Source organism: Nyctereutes procyonoides, unplaced genomic scaffold (assembly GCF_905146905.1).
Source record: "Nyctereutes procyonoides isolate TBG_1078 unplaced genomic scaffold, NYPRO_anot_genome, whole genome shotgun sequence".
NCBI lineage: Eukaryota > Metazoa > Chordata > Mammalia > Carnivora > Canidae > Nyctereutes > Nyctereutes procyonoides.
In genome coordinates this window covers 496499-519835 of record NW_026575040.1, presented here as the reverse complement: position 1 = coordinate 519835, position 23337 = coordinate 496499, and the positions used below count along the sequence as shown (strand labels likewise).

The 23337-nt window shown below is 66.4% G+C and overlaps 1 protein-coding gene across 1 annotated transcript in view; it reads right to left on the bottom strand.

The window, feature by feature from the left end:
• The window catches only part of TMEM266 (transmembrane protein 266), a 92512-nt gene that overhangs the window by 8613 nt on the left and 60562 nt on the right, over positions 1-23337 (bottom strand). The window contains 7 exon segments of the mRNA XM_055320199.1: positions 896-995; positions 998-1073; positions 9375-9490; positions 12364-12502; positions 12983-13039; positions 18675-18748; positions 21636-21790. Of these exon segments, the coding sequence (XP_055176174.1) occupies positions 896-995; positions 998-1073; positions 9375-9490; positions 12364-12502; positions 12983-13039; positions 18675-18748; positions 21636-21790 (717 nt within the window).

Here is a 23337-nt window from a genome sequence, read left to right as displayed (position 1 = left end):
GCCGCGTGGGGCCAGCGCAGTCACGGTCGCCCCTCCCAGCCCCAAACTGTCGTCTGGGATCTGAAAGTCTCTCAAAACAGGACAGTGGTCGCCCGCTCCATGATACCCTCCGGGGCTCTCGCACACCCATGGGCTCCTCCCGCCTCCTGCCTCCTGCCGGGCACCTGCAGGGCACCTGGCTCCGCGGGTGAAGGGGGCCCTGGGCCCCACCGCGCTGGCTCCAGGCCCGGCTCCAGGCCCCGCGCCGCCGGCCTCAGCGTGTGACCCTGTGTGACCCTGTGAAGGTCCCCTGACCCGGGTCGAGCTCCGGCTCCACGAGGAGGAGGGGCCAGGGGCGACCTGCTCGCTCCCGCTCCCGGGGCTCGGCCTTAGTCCCCCCTGGAGCCGAGCACCTGGACTCGCAGGGACCGGGCGCCGGGGCCACTGGGACCTCCGGGTGAGGGAGGTGACCCCTTGCCCCGCATCTCGGGATGGCGCACTCGGGGCGGGAGGACACGGAAGGCAACGGCACAGGAGCGGTGCCGGGCGGGGTCCCTGGGCCCAGCGAGGGTGCAGGTCCGCCTCCCGCTGCCCCCTGCGGGCCTGACCCCAGGGAACCTGCCTCCCCAAGCCCGCACGGCCCCGCCTGGCCCCGGGTCGGTGGGGGGGCGCCTCCCCCATCGGAACCGCAGCCCGAGGGCGCCCGAGGCACCTGCGCCCAGCGCCCCCCGCCCCCCCCCCGCGCCCCTGCGCTCCCTCCCCGCCTCGCCCCGCCCCTGCGCCCCCTCCCCGCCCCGCCCCTGAGCTCCTGCTCCGCCCCTGCACTCCCTCCTCGCCCCGCCCCTGAGCTCCTGCCCCGCCCCTGCGCTCCCTCCCCTGCTGGCCCTGAGCGGGAACCCGAGCCCGCTCACCTGGCGACGGGGGCAGCTCCTCCTCGACGCCGCTGGCCTCCTCCGCCCACCTGCCGGCCTCCAGCACCTCGTAGCGGCCCCGTGGGCGGCTGAGCACGTGGGGGTCCGCAGCGCCGCCTCCCGCTCGGCCGCCAGGTCCAGGTCTTGCTGCGCCAGGTGCGCGCGCAGCTGTCGGATCTCGAACTGCGGGGGGAGGAGGGGAGGGTGGTGGGTGCGGGCGACGCCCCGGGACCTGCAGCCGTGCCCGAGGCACCGCTGGTGCCCGCGTGCCCCGCCCTGGGGGAGGGGAGGGGAGAGGCGGGGGAGGCGGGGAGGGGGCACGGGGGGGAGGGGCACGACGGCCCCCCACCCCCTCGGGCCAATCTGCCCCGAGTGCAGCCGCACGTCCAGCTACTGCCCCGACCCCCCCCTGCACCCCTGCACCCCTGCCTCCCGCAGCTGCACCCGCCGCAGCCTCGCACCCGAGGGCTTCTCACGCACCTGCGGGGCCGGGCCGCAGGGGAAGCCCAGTCCACAGGTGCAGGGCCACACAGCAGGTGCACGGCCTGGCCCCGCCTGGCTCACACCTGCGCCCCACGGACGCGCCCCCCGGACTCAGCCGCACCTGCCCGTTTGAATTCTCTGCACCGTCCTTACCACCTTGATGTCTTAAAATCCTTTTTTAATGTTTTATTACTTTTCTTTTGGCGTCGGTGAAACGCACAGTTAAAAGCTTCAGTGACGTCAGGACCGACCCTGGGGCACCTCCCAGGGTCAGAGTCACAGATTTTTCTCTGGGACCACTCGGTTTCCCGAGAGCTCACAGCTGGGGGCAGGGCCGGGGTGGGCAGAGGGTCCCACCACTGCTGGGGAGGATTTTCACGGAGTCCTTGGTTCCAGCCTGCACCTCTCCCCAGGCCCCGGCCCCCCAAGGCCCACCTGCCACACCCTCTGGATCAGTTCCCAGAGGACAAACCTCTGATTCTTGTAGGGTGTGTGTGTGTGGGGGGTCTCTTGGGGCCTAGGCGCCCACATACTGGGTGTGCAACCCCTCCCCTGGCTCAGCTTCTCATTTGCCCCTTTCCTCCCCAGCTCTCGGGGGCCTGGGGGGACAATCAGCCCACTTCCCGCGCCATCCTCTACAGGCACTTCAGTTCTAGATTCTTCACTCGGGGGGATGGGTTACCCCTTTCTTGTCCACTGTCCAATTCCTCAAATCCACTGAAATCTCCATCCTCTTTGTCCTTATGGACAGGCCCTACCTAAAGAGACACTTTCTTAATCCTTATGTGTTTGTGGCTTTTTAATTATCATTTTAGTGGACTTTGGTAAAGGAGATCGGATAAATATGTGTGGTCACTTCATTTTCTTTAAGGTCTGCCTATTGGTTTTGCTTCTCTCACCACAGAGAGTTTTTGCTGGTTAAGAAAAAAAAAAGGGGGGGGGGGATCCCTGGGTGGCGCAGCGGTTTGGCGCCTGCCTTTGGCTCAGGGCGCGATCCTGGAGACCCGGGATCGAGTCCCATATCGGGCTCCCGGTGCATGGAGCCTGCTTCTCCCTCTGCCTGTGTCTCTGTCTCTCTCTCTCTCTCTCTCTCTCTCTCTCTCTGTGTGTGAATATCATAAATAAATAAATAAATTAAAAAAAAAAAAAGGGTCCGATGTGTAGTTCACGCCAACGTCTGTGGTCTAAGTACTCCAGCGTGGCCAATCTCAAACTACCCGCACGACGTCACAGAGAATTGGGAAGGAGTGTGCCCACCTGGCTGCCCCGCACACACTGCGGCCCTTCACCTCGTAACGGAATATCGTCTCCGTGGAGCAGGGAGCCGGTCTGTGTGGTTGCCGGGCACAGTGAAGGAGCCCAGTATGTCGTTGATAAATGAATGAATGAAGCCAATCAGCTTTGCTCAATTCTGTGGTTTCAGACTGAGCCCGAGCCCTAGCCCGAGGCTGAGACAAAGTCTGAGCCTTGATGCTGAGCCCTGACCCTGCTCATGCACTACGCTCTGACCACGGTCATGGGCTGAGCCCCACCATAGTTACACGGTGAGCCCTACACCCGCTCGCACGCCAAGTCCCGAGCCCGATCACACACTGGGCCCTAACTCTGCTCTGGGTGTAGGCGCCGGCTCTGGACCTCAATAAGCCAGAGGCTGAGGAGTGAGGCTGGTGTTACGGGGTGGCCTTCTGTGCAGGGGGAGCGGGCTCAAGCCTCCCTTCTGGCAGCAAGTCCTCGGAGTCACGCAGGGCCCCTGAGGCAACCCTCCTGCAGCCCGTGGGGCTGGAGCGCCTCCTGTGCAGGCTGTGGGGCACCTCCCACGGGCATCTTAGCCCACCTTCTGCAAGGCTGCTCCCCAGGCCCGTAGGGCAGCAAACGGCCTCCTGGGCCACTCTGGATGGTGCATTACTGATAACTTGTCATCGATACAGAGCTGCCCACGAGCGTCCCGCTGAAATTCAGGCCAGGCAGCCGGAGGCCCGGGCTTGCCCAGCCCCAAGGCCACATGTGCAGAGATCGGCACAAACATTAAAACAAGTCTTAGGCTCGAGACACGAACCCCCAGAGTATGGGAGTTGTCCCGGGCAAGCCTGCGTTCATTCACTCACTCAGGCGAAAACTCTGGTATGTGCTTTGGAATGAAAATGCCTCTCCCGGCTTGGACGTGAGTACTCGGTGGCTCCAAGCGGGCGGAGGGGAGGAGGTGTCTGGGGCGCAGCCGAGGACCTCCCAGGACAGCCTCAAAGGCGGACACGGGGTGGACCTCATGGCAGGCGTGGCCTGGTGTGTCCAAGAGACAGAGGGCCCAGGGGAGACGGGCTGGGCGTCCGGGAGGCCGCGGCAGGCGGAGCCCATCAGCCACAGCTAGATGTTGCAAGGACGTCAGCCTTCACTGAACAGTGACCAGAAACCACTTCCATCCTCTGAGCAGAAGACGGGGCACAGGAGCGGATAGGGTCATTGAGCCTGAGGACGGATCTTCAGAAAAATATCAAAACTTATGCCCCCTCACCCCCCCCCAAAAAAACAGGAGAGCAACTGAAGAGAAGCGGGTCTACGAGATATGAGACACGACCCAGGGGCCTGGCATGTGCAAGCGGGACTCCAGGAGGATGGAAGGATGAAACAGAAGCAGTCAATGAAGAAATCGTGGCCAAGGACTTTCCGGGTCCGATGAAAACCAGCAATACACAGGCTCAAGACGCCTGGCAGGTCACCAGAACAGGGCCGATCCCCGGAGGCCCTCAGCCCTATTGCGTGCGGGCTTTTAGCGCTGGCTGCGGGGGGGGGGGGGGGGGGCTGACCCCTGGAGCACACCTGGGAGGCCTGGGCCTTGACCGGCGCGCGCTCTGGCCGCTCGCAACTGTCTCTAACGCACCGGCAGCGACTCCACCCGATCCGTGCTGCCCGTGGCTGGCCCTGGCCCGCTGTCGGGGTGGTGGCCGGTGTTTACTGCCGTCAGTTTCGCGTTGTTCGTGACAATAAAAATCAGGAGACGGTCGCAAAGTAATGATTTAGGAGCTGGGCAAGCTGAATCCGACCTTGGCCCCCTTCCATCCGTCGTGAGGATGATTGGTCGTCGGCCATAAATTTAAATTATGGCAAAAGGATCACATAAGTCATTCATCTGATGGCTAATTGTGTCAGCTGAATCGGCCTGTCACTAGAGCTCTCGGCAGCTTTTCAGATCGCGTCCCCAGCTGAGGACGCACGCTTCCCTCCCGAATAATCCAGGTGACAAAGGCCATTGTGCGGAGCTGCGGCCTTGGGGCCTCTGCGGGAAAAGCGGGGCCTCTCTGGGATGGGCAGCTTGGAGCAGCACCCCAGAACCAGGGTGGGCCCCGTTCCCCGCGGCTTGCAGGCTCCTGACAACCAGGGGAGGGGGCGGCCCAGCCTCAAAGGTGAGGATGCCCCAGGGGCCTGGGGCAGCGCCCACCCCCCACCCCCGACGGGGGCTAAGGCCCCACAGGCCCCCGGTGCGAGGCCCCCCACCCCGCACATGTCACGTCTGCCAGGTGCCTGTTGCTTGGTGCCAAGGCTGTCATCCTGTATCTCCCAGGAAAGGGCCGGGGAGAGTTGCCTCAGCCACTGGGACCACACGGGGGCGGGGGGAGCCCCCAGGTGAGAAAAGGGCAGAGAACGTGGGAGCCCGAGGGCTCATTCCAGCGGCCTGTGTCCTCCTCAGGTCCCTCTGGTGCCCTGAGTGTGACTGCATATCTGGGTCCCACCTGCAATACGGGGCCAGCAGCGCAGTCCCCCCACCCCCACCTCTGCTCCCACTGCTGATTGAGGGAGGCCTGAGGGGCCGTGGGCGCGGTGGGAGCGACAGGCCCCGGGGCCAGGCCGCTGCGGTTTCTGCATTTGTTTGATGTGGTGGCTTGTGTTACTCCCCACTACGGTGACCGCCCAGGCCCCCCATGTCTGGGCAGGCTAATGGCCAGTGGCCCCGCGTTCCAGCCCCGGAACCACAGGCTTTGTGTCCTGGGAAACAGGCCCGTCTCAGCCTTGTCTGTCCAGCTTTAAAGGGGTTAATGCCCAGCCCAGCGCTCGAGCTTCCAGGTCCCTCCAGTTCCCTCCAGGCCCTTCCAGGTCCCTCCAGGCCCTTCCAGGTTCCTCCACGTCCCTCCAGGTCCCTCCAGGCCCTTCCAGGTCCCTCCAGGTCCTTCCAGGTCCCTCCAGGTCCCTCCAGTTCCCTCCAGGTCCTTCCAGGTCCCTCCAGGTCCCTCCAGTTCCCTCCAGTTCCCTCCAGGTCCTTCCATGTTCCTCCAGTTCCCTCCAGGCCCTTCCAGGTCCCTCCAGGTCCCTCCAGGTTCCTTCAGGTCCCTCCAGGTCCCTCCAGGCCCTTCCAGGTCCCTCCAGGTCCTTCCAGGTCCCACCAGGCCCTCCAGGTCCTTCCATGTTCCTCCAGGTCCCTCCAGGCCCTTCCAGGTCCCTCCAGGTCCCTCCAGGCTCCTCCAGGTCCTTCCAGGTCCCTCCAGGCTCCTCCAGGTCCCTCCAGGTCCCTCCAGGCTCCTCCAGGTCCCTCCAGGTCCCTCCAGGTCCCTCCAGGTCCGGGAGCTGCAGGCAGCCTATTCGCTAGTGGGCCCTCGCGCAAATGACGTGCTCTTGCTTTTCTCTCCGTCTCCGTCTCCGTCTCCGTCTCCGCCTTCACTGAAAGACTCCGGAGGACCAGGCTTTCGGGTGTCGCTTGAGTTAGCGATCCCTACCGCAGCCTGCGACGTAAGCCCCGTTGCCTCCATTTTCCCAAGGAGCCCGAGGCCCAGGGCTTACGGGGGAGACTGGGCAGCGGGTGGGCATCTGGCTGGCCGTGTGCCTGCAGGCCGCGCCCCAGGGGCCGCCTTGGTCAGGGTCCTGAGGGGCTCGGGAGGTGCCCGGGGCCTCCGTGTGGGCAGGGCCTCTCGTCACCCGAGCCCCCGCGTGTTGCTGACGGTCTCGGGGTGAAGGGTACTGAGGGAACAGAAGGGAGCTTCCATCCACGGTCCCACCCGCGCTCCCATAGCGGAGGAAAGAGGTCGGTTTTGGGTGTGAGCCGGGCGGGACCCTAGTAACTTGGCCAGAGGCCAAGCTCACAGGGCAAGGGGCAGGTGCCGGGGGGACTGCGGGATGGGTCTCGTGCCAAGAGCAGGATCCTGATGCAGCCGCACATGAAGCCTCGGCAGCAGTTCCTTGGACCAGCGGAGGACGTCGTCGCACGGGCCTCCCCCGGCATCGGACGAGGCTGGGGCTTGTGAGGCCGAAGCGCGGAGACAAGGGACACACAGTGGCATGTCACCTCAGAGGCTGCCTGTGCAGCAGCGACGTCAACGCCCACCAAGCCCCCGGCCAGGATCCGGACCAAGAGCCACGTACGGGTGAGTGCAGGGCAGGGGGGACCCGCGAGCAGAGGCTCTGCTCTGGCCCCGCCGCGGGTGGGCTGCATGGAAGCAGGTGCCGGAGGCCGGGCAGGGGAGGGACAGGGGAGACTGCCCAACGCAGTGCCCCCTCCTCCGCGGGCCCCAGGTTTCCAGCAGGAATCGGTTAAGGGTGGGTGAGCCCCGCAGCCAGAAGAGGTGACAGGGAGGAGGGAAGCACCGCATCCCGTGGGCCTGCCCTGAGCCGCCCGGGGCAAGCCCCGAGATACCAGCGCTCCCGTCCTAGTGTCCCCGCCGCCGCCGTGTAATGGGAGCGCATCCACCCCTCCTCTGTGCCTCGCACTGCCTCCCTCTGCAGGTCTGGGTTGGGCCCAATGCCCTCGAAGGACCCCTCCCTTTACCACAGGGTGGTTCTGGGCCGCGGTAGGAACCGGGCCGCCACCTGGCGCCGAAGGGGCGACCTACAGGGTGGTCCCCGAAGAAGCCAGCAAACCACGTCGCCAGGGAGGGTCTGCAGGGCCGCGTGGACACGCAAGTCAGGCTCTCGGAGGAAGGGGGAACGGATAGAGCAGTAGCCTCTCCAGCAAGCGGTAGCCGACGGCGGCAGGGCCTCCGACCTCCGGCCTCCGACCTCGGGCTAGGCCGTGCTGACAGCAGGCGGCGGGATGTGAGCTGACCGTCGTCCCCGAGCCCCAGCCCCAGGCTGGGCGTGAGGAGAGCCTCAGAGGAGCCCCGGCCACGGGCAGCCTGTGAATTCCCGGCCGGTAGCCCAGGCCCAGCATCAGCCAATGCAGCGGAGGCCTGAGGAACGTCTACGGGCAGGAGGAGCCGAGGGACACATGATGGCCCTGCGCGTGGGCCCCAGACCCCGACGCGGCCTCAGGTCGGAACCCGTGCACGACCTGGGGGGTAGGGAGCTGGGGCGCTCAGGACTCGTGGTGCCGGCTGGCAGCGCGTGGTCGCCGAGCTCGGAGGAGGGACATGGGCGGGAGGATGACATGGACGCGACCCTCGGGGATGGCTGGGAACGTGCACGGCCCCCGCACCCTCAGCTGGGCAGCCACCGCTGCTCGCCTGCCTGACCTATGGGGTGAGGGGCGGGTGTGGGCAGGGGGGACACAGGCCGGGTCGGGGGACCAAGGGCCACACGGGTCCCGGCGCTGCCCCAAGTCGGCTGAACTATCTCTGGGCCTGGGCCCTCATGCCGAGCATCCCTGGCCCGTTGTGAGGCAGCACTGCTCCCCCGAGGCCCTGTGCCCCGGCCCCCCGATGGCTGAGAGGCATCCGCCCAGCTTGGGGGAGCAGCACCCCGGCTACCCCGCGCCCACCCCCACCCCCCACGTGGCCCCACGCTTCCAGCCCATCCCAGATGACAGCCCTCGGGCATTTTTTAGATTAGGGAGGCGCCTCTTGTCTCCTTTCCAGATGTCACACCTACAGATCAGCTCCTCCCTGCGCGGACCCCCAGGGTGTCTCCCCGGGGCTGGATCAGAGGCCCCCACGGCCTGGCTGGAGGCTGGGGGGTCACCCTGAGCGCTCCCGGCCCCGTGGCCCAAGTCACCGTGGGCCAGCTCCTTCTCCACGGGCTGGAGGCTTGTGAGACATGGCAGTGGTGGCCGTGCACCCGGTGGACGCAGCCGCCTGTCCAGGCTCCAGCGGGGCCGGTGCATGGCACATCCCCCCGGCATCCGTCTGCCCCGCCCCCCAGGCCTCTGTCCCCGGTGGCCCCGCTCCAGCCCGTCCTTGCACCTGCACCTGCGCCCGCACCCCTCCTCTGACGGCAGCCGGACTGGCCCCTCGGAAGCTCCAACCTGACTGTCCCAACAGCCCGGCCCGTGCCCCGGGTCAGCCGCCCCCCAGGCCCGCCTCCAGGTCCTCCTACGGCCTGAGCTCGCCCGGCGCCAGGCGCCCTAGCGCCTCACCTGCCCCCTCCGCCCTGCCGCCCCCTCCAGGTGGCCTGCCGCCCATCACTCCAGCCCCCGCGACCCTGCCAGGCGCACGTGCACCAGGCTGCACTGGGTGTTGGGGGCCCCCATCCTCGAGTCACTCGGGGCTCCATGGGGGTGGGGGCCTCCCCACAGTCGTGGCAGTGCTGGCGGCCGGATGCCTGGTGACGAGGGGCCGAGGCCTGTGGTCACCTCAGTCTACACCAAGGACCCATGGATGCTGTGCCGCTTGGGGCTGCTCCCCTGAGGTCTCCTGTCGCACATCTTGTGCGGAGACTAAGGCCGTGGTGTCCCCAGAGTAGACACCGGGTTGGCTCCCTGACAGTCCGAGGAGATGACCTTAAAGGCCGTGTGTGAGTTCCTGTGGGACGTCTCTAGGGATCGCGTGTGCTGACGTCGCACACGTGTCCCAGCCGCCCCAGCTCTTTCAGCCAAGGGACGTTGGGGCGGAGGAGCCAGGGCTGGGCTGCGGGTGAGGCCGCCAGGGAGCATCCTGCTCGGTGGGGGGAGCAGGCCGGGGGCGCCGTGCGGGCCCGGGGCTGCAGGATGGGATGGCTTGCGGCCTGTTGGGACGGCCTGCGACCCCATCCGACCCCATGATCCCTGGCAGGGACCCACGCCCGGGCCTCAGCTTCCCCGTGTGTCCCCAGGGACCCCACAGCTCCGGCCCCCAGCCCGGGACAGAACGGGAAGCGGCCGAGCGTTACCCCTTGCTCCTGACAGATCTGCGTCAGCCTCTCCAGCTGCTCGTCTTGGATGACCTTGGCCTTCTCGTACTGCTGGATGACCATCTCCATCTCCACCTTCACGGGCAGGACGTAAGCTGGAAGACACGGACGGCGCTGTCAGGAGCGGGCAGGCTGGGCTGGGAGCTGTTCCCAGGGGTGCAGGGGTGCAGGGATACAGGGGTGCAGGGGTGCAAGGGTGCGGGCAGGGCTGGGCCGGGAGCTGTTCCCGGGGGTGCAGGGGTGCGGGGGTGCAAGGGTGTGGGCAGGGCTGGGCCGGGAGCTGTTCCCGGGGGTGCGGGGTGCAGGGGTGTGGGCTGGGCACCCTGCACCCAAGGCTATGAGAGGGCTGGCCCCGAGCCGCGGTGGCAGGCGGCCCGCTGTCCTCGCCCCTTGCGGCGGCAGACTGGGTTCTGGCCCGGAGCCCGGGCGGTGCCTCCAAGGGGCCCGGGCCCTGTGGAAGGCGGCGGGCGCGCCCTGAGGTGGCGGAGCACAGAGCAGCCACCGGGCCGGCTAGTCCCTGCCTGGGCTCCCAAGAGCATCAGCAACACCCCCCACGCAGCAGCTCGCCCGTGGGTGTTCACGGCGGCCCAGAGTGGACGCGAACGAACGTCCAGCCTCCGACGGGCGGGTGAAGGGAACGTGGCCCCTGCGCTGCGGGGCCCAGCGCCACGAGAGAACAGAGTGAGGTCAGACACAAGCTGACCGGGGAGCCCAGCGGACACGGCTGCTCAGGGAAAGGCCGCAGACCCCACGGGACACGGGTGCGTGGTCCCCCGTGAGGGGCGCCCAGAGGAGGAGGCAGGAGGCGCCCGGCTGCGGGGGTGGTAAGCAGCACGGCTGAGCCCCTGCGGCCCCCACCCTGCAGGGCTCTCTGGCCGCACGGATCCCGCAGGGAGGACAGCACAGACTTGCTGTTTCCTCTGACCTTGAGGGCGGCCCATGTGGCCACGCACCTGCCTCGGGGTTCCCTGGTCTCTGCCAATGCCCTCACACCCGGGCCAGGGAAGCAAGGGGCCTCCCGCCTGCCCGCCCGCACGGCGGGCCCTCTCCCAAGGCTCCCAGCGGCCCTGCAGCACCCGTCAGGGACGTGGGAGCCGCTGCTCAGCCTTCCCGGGGCGCTGGAGGGCGTGATGTGAGGGGCGGGCAGAGGGAAGCAGGGCCTCGCCTCTGCAGGGGGCAGTTCTCATGGACGGGCCAGAGCAGGGCCTGGGCAGCTGGGCCGGGTGGATGGGTCAGGAGCCTGCTGGGTGCTCGCGGCCGCTCTGCTGCGTGACCCCATCGGTCCTGGCCTCAGTGTCCCCACCTGTCAAATGTCGGGAGGGGACTGGAGGGCTTCTCAGAGCCTTCCCAGCCTGGGCCTCCCGGGCTTGGGCCAGTCACACTGCAGCCTGATGAGGATTCCGGGTCAGCAGCTGCCCCCCCGACAAGGCCCCACAGCCCACGGGCCCGTGGGTGGGCGCAGGGGAGGGACGGGGGCCCGGCACCCCGCCAGGGTTGAGCGGGCGCGGGGCTGGCCTTCCGGCCTCATACCCCCACAGCCACAGCTCCGACATTCGTGACCAAGGTCCAGGGCCGGAGTGACCGTCGAGTCTATACCAGGCAGTCTGCTCTTCGCGGCCCAACCCCGGCGCCTGCACCTGCTCTGGGAGCCAGGAAGGTCCCCAGCCACACTGCTGGGAGGGGGACGGGCAGGGCTGCTAGCTGCAGCGGGTTCTGCACCACAAGGGCTTCGCTGCGTAAAACCAGGTCAGCAGTCGTCATCCGCACAACCTCAGTGGCGCCTTGTCCCTTCACGCGGCCACCGGCCTTGGCGGGCAGCACAGGCCCACGTCCCAGAGGCTCCCGCAGCGGCTGTGCTGCTCTGGCTGAGGGCGGCGGCAGGTCCGAGGACGCCCCTGGAGCCCAGACTCGGCCCCGGGCTTCCCTGTCCCCAGGCCCCCCATCCCTGTCCCCAGGCTCCTCCCTTCCCTGTCCCTGGTACCCCTTTCCCTGTCCCCAGACCTCCCACCCCGTCTTCCCCGTCGCCAGGCCCCTCTTCCCCATCCCGAGGACCCCTCTCTTCCCCGTCCCACAGGGACCAGGTGCCAGTCTTCTCTCACCCAGGCCCCTCCTCCGGGGGACACACCCTGGTCTGCCAGCACTTCCTGGAAGTAGAGGCAGCACCCAGGTCGGGGCAGGGCTCTCCAGGTGAGGCTCAGCGGGGAGGGCGGCCCTTGCGTCTGAGGGCGCGGACCCGGGGGTGGAGACCCTAAAGCCGACTGCAGCGCCCGCCAAGCCCCGATCCAAGCCAGCACCTCCCACAGAAACAGGCTCGGATGGCATCCCCGCTGCTGGACACAGGGGGAGGTGGGCCCGCAGGGGGTGGCGCCTCCACAAGCGAGCAACCGGGGCAGAGCAGGTGTCAGCCCGTGTGGGGGGTGGGGCGGGCAGTGGCAGGCATGCGTCCCAACGGGGTTCCCAGCATGGGCGGCCCTGCTTACGTTCTCGTGTGACGTGTGGGCCGTCCAGACACGAGTGTTTGCACGTGACACGTGGGCCTGGTCCCTGAGCTCCCGCACAGAGTGAGCAGGACACGCTTGGTCTGTCGTCCCGCAATCCCGGAGGCTGCCCCTGCCTCCTGTCCTGTATCACAACCGTCTGTCTCCTCTCTGGGCTGGCCAGTCCAGGGTCTGTAGCAGCCACCTGCTGCCTGCCACTTGCCACCTACCACCTGCCACCGGCTGCCTGCCGCCTGCCACCTGCTGCCTGGCACCTGCCACCTGTCACCTGCCACAAGCCACCTGCAGCCTGCCTCCTGCTACTTGCCACCTACCACCTGCCACTTGCCACCTACCACCTGCCGCCGGCTGCCTGCCGCCTGCCACCTGGCACCTGCCACCTGCTGCCTGGCACCTGCCACCTGCTGCCTGGCACGTGCCACCGGCCACCAGCCGCCTGCGGGGTCTGCTGAGCCCCGTGGACCACTCACCGTCGATGACCCTCTTCACCCGCCAGATCCGGAGCATGATAATGAGGCTGATGGCATCCCAGGGACTCCTGGGCCCATTGGCCACGGTGGACGCCACCATTGGGGCCAAGGACAGGATGATGACAGCCCCATCGAATACCTGTGAGAGGAAGTGGACTTGAGTGGCTTGGGCCGCCTCCCGGACGTCCCGGAAGCTTCAGGCAAAGCAGCCTCTCCAGGAGCTCTGTCCCCACAGCAGGCCTGGCCTCCCCGATCCCGGGCTGCCTCTTCGGAGCCCCTCGCCCCCAGCCCGCGGGCACCAGACCCTTCATGGGAGGCTGAGCGGCGCCTGGTGCCTTCCCGCCTGGCCCCTGACCATGAGGCCCTTTCGCGTGGACTAAGTTGATTTAAAGCATTTCCGAATGATTCAAGAATAACTTCGAATCGTGCAGAATTTCAAGCAGAATCTTGAGGTCCCTTTGCCAGGAACTTGGTCGGCCTGCGCCCCGCGCCCCAGCTCCCGCCCGCCTCCCCGGCACCTGCTGCCGGGCGCCTGCACGGTGGGGGGGAGGCCTTTCTGATGCCCCCCCCCCCAGGCATTTCCAGCTGCCCGGCCGGCCCCAGGCCCCCCGGCCTTTACCTCGATCTTGTTTTCGATGTAGTCCCAGATGCCCAGCACCACGATCCGCAGCACGGTCTGAGGAGAGAGGAGAGACGCACCGAGGTTACTGCTCTCCAGCGCCTGCCGTCCCCCAGCAGGGAAGATTCCGGAGCTCAGGACGCCGGTCTTCCCCGGCCCGCTTCCGGCCCGCGTGGCCTCCCGTGCGGCCTCGGCGCCTGGGCTGCGTGATGTCCGCGCCCCCAGCCCCCAGTCCCCGGCCGCCCCGCGGTCGTCCTCCCGCCACCCCAGCAGCGTGCGAGGGCCTTGCTGGGTGGCCTCTGCTCAGGTGTCACCTCCGGGAAGGTCCCCACGCCACCGGGGCTCAGGGCCTCCTTCTTTGGCGTTCCTGTGGGACCTGGACCATCCATCACTCCCCGCGGCCCTGCACCACGTCACGGCGACCACCCCCCAAACCCCACCGGGGCCCACGGGACACCCACCGCTCTCCGTCACCCCTAATCCCGACACACAGCAGACCGGGAACGGTGGTGTGGTGCGAGTGGGCGAGCGGACGGGTGCGTCACTGATTCCCTAAAACCCTCAGGGATCGACTGCGCGGCGGCTGCCCCCTCGACGGGTTTCCCTGCTGACCGTGCACCTTCCCCCAAAGACGGTGCCTGGAGGCTGCTCAGGGGACCAGGCGCCTTTGTCCGCGGGCCCTTCCCCAAACCCAGGTGACGGTTGGCAGGGGCTCACACCGGATGGTGTCCCTTCTCCCTCATGCGACACCCCCGGCCGCCGAAGCCCCAGAGCTGCGGAGGCTGCGCAGGTCGCTGGGCCCCTGAACCCCACCTGGGCCCCCGGCCCCCTCAAGCCTGCATCCGGTCAGCCGCGTGGGGGCCCCACACGGTCGCTGCCTTCTCGGCTGCTGCTCAATCCCGACGTCGAGGTGTGGAGTCCGTGTCGGAGGCGGGGCCGCGTCCACCGTCCACTCCGAAGGCCGGGCCGTGGCTCCCGGGGCAGAAGCGCGGGCCAGGAAGGAGGGACGGGTGTGGGAAGGGACGGGCGCCTCCTGCTGCTTCTCCCTCTTCCTCTTTTAAGATTGTGGTAATGATCCACAGAAACGCGAATTTTACCACTTTAGCCATTTTTCGAAGCGTCCTGGGGTGCAGGGTCCAGCCCCTGCCCTCCAAGCACCGCATCGCCTGGCTCCACAGGGTCCCCGTCTCGCTGGCTCGCCCCCTGCCGCCTGCCTTCCACCTCCTGGAACCTCCCGGGAAAGGAATCCTCTCACTTCACAAGCAGGACAGCTTGGGGGCAAGGACGGGCCGGCGGGGCAGGAGACGCAGCCAGCAGTGCCCACGCGGGGAGGGGGCCTCAGCGCCGGGAAGGGACGGACGCCTCTGGCCGCTCGGCCACCCCGAGCCTGGTGCCGGAGCGCGGGCCGCCTGCCCTGTCCTTGCCAGCCACCCTCGGGGAGCAGCCCCTGGGGCCCGCTGGGGTCGCTGTCCGCCCCCCCCCCCACTCAGCCTGGGCCTCCGAACGCGGCCCGTGGAAGCGGAGCAGCCTGGGAGCGCGTCCTGGTCCCGCCTCCCACCCGGCCGGGACATGGGGGGCCCCTCTGACCCCAGTGCTTGAGTCCGAGCTGCGGGGGGAAACCAGCTCCAGGACACCCCACCTGGTGGCGTCCTTCACCAAGCCCCCGGGTCCGCGGGGACAGGGTCCTGGCCACACTGCCCTGCCCCAGGCCCACAGAGCCAGGCGGCCGTGCTTCTCAACGTGCAGGCGAGGCCCCGGCTGGGACATCGAGGATCTGCTTGAAGCATGGACTCCTGGGCCCCGGGGGGCTCCGATGTCAGAACCTCGGGGCCCCGGCCGCCTGCACGACTTCCCTAGGGTGCCCGCTGGAGGCACGGGGACGTGTCCCGTGAGAATGTCCCCAGGGACTGCAGCGGGGCGGGGGGGAGGCCCGGGTAGTGGCTCGGCTCTGAGCCTTCCCTGGTGCTGTCCCTGCCGGGCACGTGCCGTCGGTGGGACCCCTGGGCCAGCGCCCCACACCGCCCGCCCGCCACGGGGAAGACGGGAGCAGGGCCCGGGCTGCCGTAGCCCCGCTCCCCCCTCCGCCCCTCGGCCTGCCCCGGGAGCTGCGAGGGCTTGCAAGGGGCCAAGGGAACTGAACTGCTGGCCCTGGGCGGCCTCTTCCCCCCGGGACTGCGGGTTTCAGCCCCTCAGGAGACGGGGTGCTCGGGTACCCGAGACGGCCGAGGCCTCAGCGGAACCTCACGGCAGTGGCACCGGGTGTTTACCGTAAGCCTGGCTCTCATGTCGTCTTGCAGGTGCGGAAACAGGCCCAGGGACACACGGGCGCACCCTCTGGTCCTCAGGCCGTGCGTCCTTCCCACCACAGGCACCCCCACCTTTTCCCCCAGGAAGCCCACCTCCTGGAAGGTCCCCTTCGCTTTCTCCCCAGAGAAGGGATTCAGGCTCTAGGAAGCCACGGCGGGGGGTGGGTGGGGGGTAGGGGGAGGCCCTTGCACCTGCTCCAGGTGTGAGTCACCTGGTGCCCCCCCCCAACCGGCTGAGTCCGAGCCCCACCTTCTCTCTGGGACGGGGTTGGATGAGCTCCTAGGGCTTGGGGACCTCGGGGGTCCCAGCAGAAACACCTGCTAAGCTATAAGATGACTCGATGCAAATTCTAGAAGGTTCCCCGTTTCCAGGCAGAGGAAGCCCCCCTGCTCCCTGCAGAGCCGACCGCAGACCCTCCAGGGGAAGGAGGGAGCAGCCACCGCCTGGGCCGGAGCATGTCTGCAGCGCTGCAGCTGTGGGGGCGCTGGGGGCTGGCCAAGCTGCGGGTGCCTTCCTAACCCCCCGCCAGGCCCCAGGCAGGGGGAGGATGTGGAGTCCAGGACCCGGAAACAGGGCAGAAATGTGAGGCGGCTTTAGGGGGCCGGAAGCCGCCGGGCTGGTGCCGGAGGGAGGCTCTGGGGCAAGAGGCGCATGTCGGGGACAGCGGAGCGCACGGCGGTGCCTCCCGGGTGATGCACCCACCAAACAGGAGGGGGGGGACTCCCTCTCCATCCCTAACCCTCGAAGTCCGGGCCGCGGCACTGCCCCCAGGGCCTCCGTGTGACCCTCATGACCACATGTGGCAGCCGGAGGCGCCCGGGGCCTCCCCACTGCCTTTGGAGCAAGGCCCCCGCTCCTGAGCAGGACGCGAGGCGCCCTCGAGACCTGGTCGTGCCTGGTCCCCAGGTTGTGTTGCCCACCCACGGCCGGCCCCGCGGGCTGCAAGTGCTCATCCCTGCACCTGGTCCTCCCCAGCGCCCCCGACGCCCCATCCACAGGCAGCCCCCCAACCCCAGGTCTTCCACGATGGCCTCACTTGAGCTCCAGCTCCCTTCCCGGTTCCCCGGCGCCGGGCCCGCCGAGCCCACCAGGTTCTTCACGGCCCAGAACCGCAGCCAGCGAGGCTGGAGCCCAGGGATTCCCGCGGTGCTGGGATGGGGCAGGGACGCGGGCCATGGGCTCAGGATGGAGCCTTCTGAACCCAGCGCGACCCCCAAGAAGCCCTGTGCTCTGGCTCTGTCCACTCCGTCCTCTTGGGTCTCGGGAAGGCATTTCCACGCGCGTCAGGCCCTCCCCTCGAGCGCTGGGGCAACCGCTGTTCACGTGATGGACTCAAGGGTGGCCGCGGGAGGATGTGCAGGGGCTCCCGCCTGGGGGGGGCAAGGCCCAGAGCCCCGACCCTTGGAGCAGGAGCCAGGCGGGACAGATGAGCCGCCCTGACCCCCTGGCCGGTGGGGAAACAACACGCCCAAGTCCTTGCCCAAGGACTCATGTTCAGACGGATCGAGGAACGACGCAGGTGCCGGAGCCGCGGCCTGCAGAAGCTTAAAAACGACGCTGATGCCCACGATCGCGTGGCCTGAGACTGCACTCGGGTGAGACGTCCCGGCCGGGCCGCCGCCCCCGAACGGGTGAGCAGTCGGTGGGGCGGGTGGGGAGCGTCCCGGGCACGAGGCGTGTCAAGGACAGGGCGGGGCCTGCACACCCGCCCGACCCCTGTGCCACCCGCCGTCCCCCGGGCGACCTGCCCGCGCCTCTCCAGGCCTCGATGCCTGACTCCTACGGTGTAGCACTCCCGTCCCGCGTGGTCCTAACGCCTGGTTGGGGTACCGGGTAGGACATGGCTCAGGAATGACCCCCACCTCGGCCTCCCGAGGAAACGGGGTGACGTCGCTTCCACACTGGCCAGGAGCTGTGTCCGTCACGCTGGGCCTGGGGTCACAGGCACTGTGGGGTGCACGTCCCCCCCCCCGGCTCTGGGCCCTGCCCCAGGTTCTCGGTGCCCCGCCTGCTGGCACCGGGCGCAGAGGCCGCACTGCTGGGGGGCCCGAGGTAGGCGCAGAGGCCAAGACCTGGTTCTGCCTTTGGACGGCCGGGCTGCTGTCCCCATGGCCTAGGAAGGCCGCTGCTGGCATCGTTGGGGCCAACACACACCCCGATGTGCTGCTTGGGGCCTCTGACTTCCCTGGGCCCTCCCACCGCAGGCGCCTGGGTCACTGGGAGAGCAGGCCCTCTGGAACGGGGAAGCAGCGGGTGGGTGCGGGGGTGGGGGCTCTGCTCCGGGGTTCCGGGCAGCAGGGGGCGGGGGTGAGGGGCAGGGGAGGCTCTGCTCCGGGGCTCCGGGGCAGCAGGGGGTGGGGGCAGTGGGGGGTGGGGGTGACAGGCATTGAGGGCTCTGCTCCAGGGCTCGGGGGCAGCAGGGGTCGGGGTGGCGGGGGGCTCTGCTCCGGGGCTTGGGGCTCCAAGGCACCTGGGCAGCGGGCTCCGTGAGCTGCTTGGGACGCCCCACAGCAGCGGCTCTGGGCCCAGGCCTGCCTGCGAACCCTGGGGGCTGCAGGACTTGAGGCCTGTGCCCCGACGTGGTGCCCCACACCCAGACTCAGGACGACGGCGATCCCTGGTGTTTGAAGGGTCCTGAGGGCCACCGCCGGCCACCACGGCCCGGGAGCAACCCTGGGGCTCTGGACTCCGGGTGCCCTGATGGTGCCTCCAAATACTCTGCACCCTCGCACTCCGAGCGCATTCTCGCCCAGCGTCCTTCTCGCACCCTAGGCAGTGCTGTGTCCTGGACCCAGCGTGAGCCGTGTGCACACTCGTGTGCAAGGCCCTCCGCCTCGCCCCCACGTCATCCCCCGAAGGTGCCCAGGCTCTGCGCGGCCGACCTGGGCTGCGGCCGTTGGGAGGGCACGTGGTGGGAGGACGGTGGCCGGGGCGTCCTGCTGGTCCTGCGCTCTGCTGGGGAGATCAGGGCCTCTGCACAGGGACTCGCCTCAGCCCGCGGCGTGAAGCGTGGCCCTCCAGGTGGCCCAGGCCCGGGGGCAGGCCCGGGAACCACTCGCCCACGTAGGCAGGGCAGCGCGCTGGGACCCGGCGTCCCCATGGTTCAGTCCTGTACTGGGCGCCCGGCTCGCAGGGAACCCGGGGGGGGGGGGCGCCCAGGAGTCACCAGGGGCTTCATCCCCTTACCTCCCACACGGAGACTGCGACCTGGCGTCCCTGGCTGGCCCAGGAGCAGCACTGGGGTCCCGAGCCCCGGCCCCCCCCGCCGAGCCCAGCCCCCTTCACTGCCTCTCCCTGTGTGCACCCTGGAGGGCCCGCGGGGACGCTGGCGATCGCCAAGGGCAGGCGTTGCCTCAAGGGGTCGCAGGGCCCAGGCTTTACCTACCTCTGAGAAGAACACAGAGAGAATGACCAGACTGATCCAGTGAATTATGCTGGCAAACTGGAATGCGCTGGAAACTGCAACGAACACAATAACGGGCCAACTTTAGGAGCGAGGAGTCAGGTGCCCCGGCAGAGGGCCTTCGCCGCGTGCAGCACACTGGGAGCCCGGGACTGCCCGGCCAACACCTAGATCTGGGCACCATCAGGCCAGAGAACATGAGGGCAGCTCGTAACGGTGTCCGTGGCAGAGGGAGGAGGCAGCGGCGGGATGGAAGGCCCTGTTGCTCCCTCCTCTGCGTAAGAGGCCGCCCCTTGTTATTCCCGCTCAGTCCCCCCAGCCTTGGTGGGCTACACCTACAGCCTCGCTCCGGAGAGGAGCCCACCACCGGGGTTCAGAAAGACGGGTGCGGCCTTCGGAGCCGGGTGGGCAGCTTAGTCAAGTCTGGATGCGCGTTCAGGACCCCTGCCCCAAGTTACATCCAAGGCTCCAGGCAGTTAGCGGGACTCCAGGCAAGCTTTTCAGTGTGAAAACTCTGAGTGTCGAGAGGGCCGTGTGGGCTGGGGTGCTTGGTAGGGGCGGGGGTGGGGGGTGAGGCTGGAGCAAGGCCTGGAGGAGGGAACCAGGCCTGGTAGAGGGCATGTCCCCTCCTGAACGGGGCAGTGCAAGCGGCTGGGGTTGCTCCAGTTGCCCTCCAGACGCCAGCATGCAGCGGGGAGAGCCGCCAGCCCCCAAGAGCCCGCACCCCACCTGCACCAGACCGTCCTTGGAGTGACGGCCCTACCTCTGAAAGACTCTTTTCAAATACGGGTGCTGCGACCAGCTTCCGAGCCCAAGCAGGGCTGGGTTTATCAGGCAGGGAGGCCACGAGTGGGGTGTTGGGGCCCGGGATAAGGGTCGGGTGGGCTCTGATGGGTGGCGGGGATGCTTCCTAGAAGGCAGACCTGGAGACACACAGCAGGGCAGCTGGGGGGGGTTGTGAAACAGGGTTCAGGAATGGTGATGGACCGCACATATGCTGCTTCTCTCTGGGGCCTGGGCGAGGCCCGCTTTCATGCAGCTCAGAATCCCCCGGGGGCTAAAGGGTTTCCCCTGAGGCATCAGTGGGGAGGGCTGGCCTGAAACAAAAGAGCTGAGATCAGGGAACCCTGGGGGTGGGCAGTGTCAGGCCCCGGAGCACGTCCATGGGGAAAGGCTGCAGGGCCAGGTTCCAGGTGGGGGACCTCAGGGTCAGTAGGGCCAGTGTGACCCCTAGAGGACGAGGCCTGGGGGTGCTGGGGTTCTTTCCATCCTAGGTCACATGAGGCCGAGTGGGAAGTGAGCGTCTGAGGCCTGTGTGACTCTGAAAAGACCTCCAGATGATGCTGAAAACATAAAATCTCTCCCCATTATTTCTCGAATTCCTCTGCCTTTTTTATGGTTTGCTTTAGAAGAGCAATAAATCTCTGATTGTGCGTTTTATGGAATTTAAGATGCCTTTTACGAGCCGCTATTGGATCTCCCAGCAAAATCAATCTCCTGGATACTTAATTTTAAGCAAAATTCCAGTGTCGGCCTGGTTCTCAGTTCTACTCAATGCCTCGTCACAACCTGAGCCGCCGAGGGCCCCAAGCATAACCTACGACGGGGAAAGAAAGACTCTGTGGTGGCCAAGACCTCATAAAAAGCAGACCTAAGGATGAGTGGAAGGGAAAGGATGCAGCATGGTTTAATTCAAGACAGGTTGAGTGTAAAGCCAGCGCTGGTCACTTTATGCCGGAAGATACTTTCATTGGAACCAACGGGCCACCAGCTGCACAAAATCCAACGAGGCCTATCAGACAAAAGCAATTCTGTGCTCCCTGTCATCCTCCCCTGGAGTCGGGAAGGCCGATGGGGCGTGGAAGGACCCTGGATGCAGAGGCTCCAGGACAGGGCTGGGGGCGCAAGTCTATGACAACTCCATGGGCTCAGGGCTGTTGGGTCTGTAGTCCTTGCTCTTGCCAGTAATTGAGTCTTGGGCACCAGTACTTTCGTCTCTTTTTTATTTGCACTTGAATAATCCACCTTCTGAATCGGAGAAATATGGGGATCCAGGAGCTCTACCAGAAAGGACTCACTCATCCGAAGCCCGGAGCGAAGACTCCTGGCTCTCCCCACCCGGGGCACTAAGTCGGGGCCTGCACAAGTGGGGGCAGGAAGTGCCCCACGCGGCCACGGGACATCCAGCAGGACAGGAGAGGAGCAGACGACCATCGGCTGCCGTGCACATCAGGCTGCCAGCAACACAAGCCTGGAACAAAGCCAAGAGACCTGTGGTGGGAGGAAAACTGGCTGGGCCGTCGAGTGGCCTGGTGACTTGAAGTCCTTTCCCCAGCGGAAGTCTCGAAGTTTCTCCAAATCCTAACTCCCTTGCCTATAAGACGAGATAAAATCCGTCACGTCCACCTTACAGGGTTGCCGCTAGGGCCAGACGTATGGAAGACACTTTCAAAATCATCACGTCCATAAGGGACCCGCCAGCTTCCAGCTGGGTATGAAATACAAGCAACCTTCTGGCCACTGTGGTTGCTGTGATTATCAGGGACCACAAGGTGATCGCCTCCACACCCGACAACTCTCTTTAACCTACAGAAAAGGCCAACCTGGAAAATTCCAAATGGGAACAATTAAAAAAAAAAGTGCACACAGGGGTCCCCAACATTTTTGATTTCATCAGTTTGTGATCGTGAAGTGCTGGGGAGGAGGACCGCGGAGGCCACAGGGATGGACGGGGCAACTGGATGGGGCAACGGACAGTGGGCGTGACGGAGAGAGGAGCAGCCAGGGCTCCTCCCTGGGTGGGCATCCCCAGGAGCCGTGGGCCGTGCACCACAGTGGCCCCGGGCTGGGGGCAGAGGGCACTGCTGGTTGGGGACCCCTGGTGGATGCACATGGAATATTGACATCATAGGTATTTGCACACGTATCTCTCTTGCTACTCACACTGGAGAAGCTTTATATCTATTAGAAGTTCCAGAGTCAGGAGAATCACCACCAATATTACACAGGCTACCAGGAAACTGTTGAGACTCGCACTGAGCAAAAATACCTGCCACACGGCTGCTCTCTTCCCACAGCACGGCTTCAGCCAGGTGGACCTGTGGGGACAAAAGCAGGAAGGGGGCGGGGAGGGGGTCAGATCCCCTCACAGCCCTGGCTGCTGCTCCACCCTCCCTACTCCTCCCGGGCTCTACGGTTCCCAGCAAAGTGCAACCCCCTCCACTGGGTAGGATCGCAGAGAGCAAACCCAGCTCACAGGAGATGGAGCCCCATACAGTCCCCAGACGGGGTCACAGAGGTCGGCAGGGGCCAGGCGAGCTGTCGTTGCTGCATGTCCCTGTGGTCTCGGAGCCTAGCACGGGCTCTGCATTTAGGAGGCTCTCAGCTCACCTCCGGTAAAAGCTCAGTAGTTGATGAGTGGGTTTCCAGTGCTTTTCAGCTACAGAGGAAGAATGAGCTAAATCCCTATTTCTCAAGTGGGTTGCACGGAATCCTACTTCCACCAAATGTCAAGGGTTGCCACCCGATACCCTCGATGGTTGGATAGGCTTTGGAAAATTGGGGTCGAAGTCAAACAGAGATTTTTCTGGGCAGACACGTTGGTGCCTCTACTAGGTTATTAGGCACCATCCAGCCCCAAGGGGTCCCAGGGGCAGTGCCTTCCACTCTCGCTCCACCCAGCAACCTCCTGTCATTGAGCTTCTGGTGGGACTCGTGCTTCGTAGACAATCTTTTGGGAAGCCCCGACAGGAGAGATGAAGCCACCAAGGATGGGGTCTTCCCTGAGCAGGATGGGGAGTGCGGAGGGTGTGCGGAGCCTCAGGGCCGTGGGGGGGGGGGATGGTGTCCCCGAGGGCATTTGGCGTATTCCCTTCAGGAACACAGGATCCCGGGGAAGAGGGGCACCTCGCGGGGGTGCTGAGGCCAAAGCTCACTGCCTTGCCGAGGAAGGAGCGGGATCCCGAAGGGGCAGACGGCACCAGGCAGTGAGCCCCCGCTCTGGCTCTGCCTTCGGACACCCAGGACTGCGGGATGGCATCTCTGCATTCTGGGACTCAGTCTCCCGTTTGTCAAACCCCTTAACTCCCAGGGTCACAGACGCTAAATGAGGGAATGTCTCTGACTAGAAGCCCCGTGTGGCTGCAAAGGGTTGAGGAAGGTGTTGATGTTGGTGGGTTACCCGGTGGCCCAGCCCTGGGCTGTCGCCCTCCTCTCCATCAGGGGAGTGTGCTGAGGGCGCCGGGGCCCACGCCTCCTGAGGTCCTGAGGGTGACCCCCCCCCCCGGTGTCGCTGGAAGAGGGAATCCTGAGGTGCTCCCCTCCCCGCAGAGGAACACCGAGTGCTCCGGGGGGCTTCTTCCTCAGAATCCATCTAGGGAAGCTGGAAGGGTCCCCAGCTGACGGGACGTGGTACGAGCTCGTAGCTCTCCAAGAAACCTGGCGGCAAACAGATTAGTCAAGTCTTTCTGGATAGTTTCCAAAACCTGCGGGAAAGGGAGGTGCCACCCTTGGCCTCCCGGGAAGGCAAAGGCTGGGAGCTCCGTGTCCGGCCTCGGGGAGCTGGGCCACAAGGATGCTGGGGGGGACTTCAGCAGGTGACGGAGGAGAAGCAAAAACCAAACCAGTATTCATTGTTTATCTGAAA